The sequence below is a fragment of the Triticum dicoccoides genome, chromosome 2A (genome assembly GCF_002162155.2).
Source record: "Triticum dicoccoides isolate Atlit2015 ecotype Zavitan chromosome 2A, WEW_v2.0, whole genome shotgun sequence".
In the NCBI taxonomy this organism is placed as follows: domain Eukaryota; kingdom Viridiplantae; phylum Streptophyta; class Magnoliopsida; order Poales; family Poaceae; genus Triticum; species Triticum dicoccoides.
The window spans coordinates 592780383-592786585 of NC_041382.1; the positions used below are offsets into that span (position 1 = coordinate 592780383).

Sequence of the window (6203 nt, forward strand, 5' to 3'; positions counted from 1 at the left end):
GGGGCGCAGGACTCCTTCCTTTTGGCCTCTCTCCTCTATTCCCGTATGGCCCAATAAGGCCCATATACTCCCCGGCGAATTCCCGTAACTCTCCGGTACTCCGAAAAATACCCGAATCACTCGGAACCTTTCCGATGTCCGAATATAGTCGTCCAATATATCGATCTTTACGTCTCGACCATTTCGAGACTCCTCGTCATGTCCCCGATCTCATCTGGGACTCCGAACTCCTTCGGTACATCAAAACTCATAAACTCATAATATAACTGTCATCGAAACCTTAAGCGTGCGGACCCTACGGTTCGAGAACAATGTAGACATGACCGAGACATGTCTCCGGTCAATAACCAATAGCGGAACCTGGATGCTCATATTGGCTCCTACATATTCTACGAAGATCTTTATCAGTCAGACCGCATAACAACATACGTTGTTCCCTTTGTCATCGGTATGTTACTTGCCCGAGATTCGATCGTCGGTATCTCAATACCTAGTTCAATCTCGTTACCGGCAAGTCTCTTTACTCGTTCCGTAATACATCATCTCACAACTAACTCATTAGTTGCAATGCTTGCAAGGCTTTATGTGATGTGCATTACCGAGAGGGCCCAGAGATACCTCTCCGACAATCAGAGTGACAAATCCTAATCTCGAAATATGCCAACCCAACATGTACCTTTGGAGACACCTGTAGAGCACCTTTATAATCACCCAGTTACGTTGTGACGTTTGGTAGCACACAAAGTGTTCCTCCGGCAAACGGGAGTTGCATAATCTCATAGTCATAGGAACATGTATAAGTCATGAAGAAAACAATAGCAACATACTAAACGATCGGGTGCTAAGCTAATGGAATGGGTCATGTCAATCAGATTATTCACCTAATGATGTGATCCCGTTAATCAAATAATAACTCTTTGTCCATGGTTAGGAAACATAACCATCTTTGATTAACGAGCTAGTCAAGTAGAGGCATACTAGTGACACTCTGTTTGTCTATGTATTCACACATGTATTATGTTTTCGGTTAATACAATTCTAGCATGAAGAATAAACATTTATCATGATATAAGGAAATAAATAATAACTTTATTATTGCCTCTAGGGCATATTTCCTTCAGTTTGTCTATCTTGACGTGTCCCTCTTGGGGTGCCCTGCCCCTCCTTATATAAGTTGAAGGGGTTGGCTTACATGTAAAGTCCTAGTAGGATTAGGACTAGTCTATTCAGGCTTCTTGTCACGGGCTTCTTGTCGTGGGCGACTCATCGCGGGCTTCTTACCGCGTCTCATCTTCGGGACTCATCTTCGGGGTGACTCGTCTTCAGGGCGGCTTATCTTTCGGGCAGCTTATCTTTCGGGCATCTTAAGTCTGGAGATGACTTTAAGTCTAGAGACGACTTGAGACGACTCCAGAGATGACTTGAAATGACTTTAAGTCCAGAGATGACTTATCGTCAGAGATAACCCCATCGATGACTTGAGACGTCTTAAGTCCAGACATGACTTGAGATGACTTTAAGTCCAGAGATGACTTATCGTCAGAGATAACCCCAGAGATGACTTGAGACGTCTTAAGTCCACAGATGATTTGAGACGTCTTAAGTCCACATATGGCTTATCTTCAGAGATGACTTATCCTAGAGCCGGGTCTTGGTCGTGGGGAATATCCCCAACACACTCCTTGCCGAGGGCAGAAGAAACCATAGTAGACAAAGTTGTGTTGTGAGTCGGTGAAGACCTTGTGGCTCGTTGTCTCGGATCATCCCACGCTCTTCATGCACCTTGCTATCTCATGTTGTGGCTATCTTCTGGACCGGGTAGCTGTCGTCGCACTCGAAGAAGACAACACTTGTGATCATGTTGCATCTAGAATAAATCCTTTGATCCCCATCATGTCGTGGGATCACGACGACGGGATCGAAGCACACAAGCCTCCACAAAGTTGCCACTACACCGACCATGCTTGACCACCAAACCTACCAAATCCATGTCAGAGAAGGATTTGGAAGCACTTTATTCATTGATAACATCGCTCTCACCGGAGTAGAATCCATGGTCGATCGAAACCCTAAGCAAACTAGTCCTAGACTAATACTATACAAGATAAGCATGGGGTTTAGGATTTGGCCTCCTTAGCCCATCCTGCCAATGATCAGAAGTCATCAGGGGAGGAGAGCCGCTGGAGACAACATCGGCAAACAATGACTAGTGTAATTTTACCTTTTTTCTCTAGGGATTTGGGGAAGGGAAAAAAGCCATGCGGTTTCAGCATACCTGTACAATTTATGCTGGGCTAACGGAAGATGTCGTACTCCTTGTCAAATTCGATACCATACTCAAACACGAATCATACTCCTTGTCAAATTCGAGACCATACTCAAACATGAATTTTGTACAGTTTTGCTAAAGCACGTCTAGATGTGCCATTAGTATTGCAGATCTAAGTCCCTTGGTCAAATTTACATTTCACATTATTTATATGCTCAACTTGGAAGAAAAGAAGCATCAAGGAAAAAACTTAAAATAAAAGAGTACAAAATCGTTCCTCTTCTCCATCTACTCCACCAAACCCCCATCCCCATCTCTCCTCCCCTAGGCTCGCCTTCGCCGTCGGTCGGGCTCCCTCTCCGACACGCCGCCGTCGATACATCCACCCGAGGTATCTACATCTCTACCCCTCCCCGTCTTTCCAGGCGGGTGGATCTGCTTGCCTAACCCTATGGATAGCGGGATCCCTCCGCCCTGTTGAAATTTCCACCCGTATTCCCTGCTGCGTCTGTCGAGATCGCTCAGGCACTGATGCGATTTGGTATTGAGATTGGCAGGCATGGCGACGGCGTTCAAGGCGTTCGTGAACAGCCCCGTCGGCCCCAAGACCACCCACTTCTGGGGCCCCGTCGCTAACTGGGGCTTCGTCCTCGCGGTACGCACTCCGTCGATTCTGCATCTTGTTTCTTCCTTACAAAACCTGTGCAATTGGTCGATTGCAACAACGAGAATATTGTAATTTCCCACTGTGGCGGTGTTATCTAGGCGAAGATTTTGCAATCTACCGAGAGAATCTGAGTCCTGTCCCTTTCTTGGGGCTGTATGATTAATGTACATGTATCAGGAAATTGGTTCTGCTTGACGAACATCTCCTAGATAGTTTGTTTCAGGATGCTACAGTGGGAGCTCTTAAAGAAAAAGGATCTTAGTTATTATTCTGTCAAGTATCGTATATAAAGTGAATTTCAGGTTGGAAAGATGATGTTCAATGATTAACCAACCTCTTTGGGTCAATGTATCTGTAAAAACTATACGTGTAGATGTTGTTAGTTGTGACAGTAATATGTATGGATTTATGAGTCTTTTGGGGTGCTTGACGACTGCTTATGGAGCTAAACATGTGCAATTTGTTGCATCATGATATATTTTTCCGATGGTTAATAGTAATATGCATTAGTGTTGGTGAACCTATAAAATTGTTTATCCTTCATATACACCACCTTGGAATTGTTCATGACTGTCACGTAAAGAGATGTGACACATTAACACATTCATTTAAGTGTATATATCAATGTGGGAGTATTTTCTCCGGAAGTATGGATTAGGCCTCCGTAATTGAATAATCTTCTTATGCTCTACCTTGATTTTATTCATCCTTAGTGGACATCGGGTCAGTATCATGTATAAATCGTTCTAATTGTTATTTTTGGTTATAGGGTTTGGTTGACTTGAACAAGCCTCCTGAGATGATATCTGGCAATATGACAGCCGGTAGGTCAAATACTCAGCAATTTGTCTCGCAGTTCACAATTCCTATTTGATGAACAGATCGAACTATCACTAATGCCTATGGTTTTCTGCAGCCATGTGTGTGTATTCTGGGCTCTTTATGAGGTTCGCGTGGATGGTACAGCCCCGGAACTACTTGCTTCTGGCATGCCATGCCTCCAACGAAACCGTTCAGCTCTATCATTTATCTCGCTGTGCTAGGGCTCAGGGGTAAGATCTAAGCTATGTGCAGTAAAATTGTTCCCACTTCCTACCATAGTCGCAATCACCTAAACTTTACCAGATAAATGGCTTTATATTTTGCTTTTATCCCCAATCGGATCGATCAAACTCTTATGTGTTGCAGCAATGTAGCATGGTACGTGATGATAACGATGTCTGCGTTTGGATTTGGCAGGTATCTGGATTCCAAGAAAGAGCCGGAGGCCCAACAGTAAAGGGTGTGGTGTTTCTGAAGTCGGAGGAGCCTTGATTCCGCAGCCAGTCTTTCAATAAGTAAAATTTGTTTCTGAAGCTTTGCAATGCCCTTCATGAGAAAAAAAACCCTATAAAGTGGAAATTTCTATTTCTATGATACTCATGCCTGCAATGTAGCATTACAGCTGTCTTGTTCCTGAATCATGGTACATGACATATTTTTTCTTCTCAATGCACATAGCCGGGGTTAAGTTATCGACCCCGGAGCCACTCCTTGATTTTACTGTTGATTTCCACCACGTCCATAGTATCTTGTGCCTTGCCCCCGCCACAAAGTTGTGTACACCACAGCGAGAGTGGCGATATGGTGGACGAGCTCGCCTGCTCCTGCTTTGTGGACCAATGGGACAGCGCGATGCTGGAGATGGCATTTACTGCTCGCAGAAACGCAGGTGAGTTTGCACAGCAGAAAACGCATGCATACGGGTGTGGGGCCGTATGGGGAAACGACGGCCTGGACAGACGCCGTAACGGAGAGCTGACGAAGACGGCAGCGAACATCTGGGTGGGCTGTTCGTGAGTAGTACTCCTATTTTTCTTTCCGTGAGTAAAACAAAGGCTAGCAAGGCACTTCCTCTAATCTAAATCAGAAAAAGCTAGCAACGCACTTTGTAAAACATTTTCACCATGTATTTTAAAAATGTCATCACTCATCTTAGGCAATGCTCAACACATAGAAAGATATTTGACATGTCTCCAAAAAATGTTCAGTTTGTGTTTAAAACTATTCATCGTGTATTTTAAAATATTCAAGTTGACAAATGTTCAACATGTGTCCGGGAAAAAAATAGAGTGTATCTGAAAAAATGGAGTGTTTTTTTTTGCAGGAAAAAAATGTTAACCTCTATTTTAAAAATGGGGAAAATATATTTGGAAAAAAATGTCAACATGTAATTTACAATGGTAAAAAGAATAAGAAAAAAGGAGAAGAAAAAACGGGTCAGGATGGCGGAGGCAACGACTTCTTCACCGCATGGATCTCGGGGCCCTCTAACCCTTTGCCCTAGTCCAGTGGGGGTCCCACCAGCTGGTGGCTGGCAGCCCCGCGTTCCATGCTAAGTGTTGCTCTGTTTTGTGATGGCTCGCGCATGTGTGCGGCGGCCACCCCATCCCAGCTAGGCGGCTGGCTGGGACATGCCAGATCTAGCCTCGCAGGTGGTGGCACCGACCTATGATCTGTAGTTGTGGATCGTGATCGACAAGAGCGGCATGTTAGTGCTTGAACAATTCATTGTTTCTTTTATTTTCTAGAATTTGCTTCCATATGAACATGAGATTATTTCAATTTGGTTACTCTATGTTAATGCGGCCATTTATTTATTTATAACATCAGAAAATTTTGCTTCGAATGACCATAAATTGCTCCAATGTAACAATAATAAACTCTTGCAAACAATACAAATATATGATTCAATCAAACATGTATTTACCACTGTTATAATTGTTTCAAGCACATTAAACTGGAACATTTCTTCTAAAGGATTTGGTATTTGCATAGAAAGAAATGGGAATGTACTTCCTAACAATTTGGAACTAGCATCTAAAAAAACTGAGATTTGCTTCCCTATAACAAATACAATGCATATGATCAGGTTTTACACGGCCCGGACTACAATGCAGATACCATACTTCCAAAAATATGCAAATTTTGCTTCTAAATCATGGCTAAGAATTTCAGAGAAGTTTAGAGCATCTATAGCCAGACTCCTCAAATTAATCGGGCAGGTACGGGGACCATCGACCGGACAGAAGAGAGAAGCAAAAAGTTGACTCAACCGAACCCCTCATATCACCCATATACATCTGGGTTGTCCGCGAACCCTTATATCCATCTCAAATATGGCGAGGATATGAGGGCTCGCGGACGCGCCCGGGCGTGCCCGGTCAGTTCACCACGTAGAACGTGTCCCCATCCCGGACTACCTTTCTCTCTCCGGAACTACTTGAT

General features: G+C 43.8%; 1 protein-coding gene across 1 annotated transcript; it reads left to right on the top strand.

Moving 5' to 3' along the window:
- Positions 1 to 2519: 2519 nt before the first annotated feature.
- LOC119355580 (mitochondrial pyruvate carrier 1-like) lies at positions 2520 to 4478 on the top strand. Its single transcript, XM_037622403.1, has 5 exons — positions 2520 to 2660; positions 2827 to 2924; positions 3706 to 3760; positions 3853 to 3988; positions 4176 to 4478. Exons 2-5 carry the CDS (start codon positions 2829 to 2831, stop codon positions 4213 to 4215), a joined length of 327 nt encoding a protein of 108 aa, XP_037478300.1. The 5' UTR covers positions 2520 to 2660; positions 2827 to 2828; the 3' UTR covers positions 4216 to 4478.
- The last annotated feature ends 1725 nt before the right edge of the window (positions 4479 to 6203 follow it).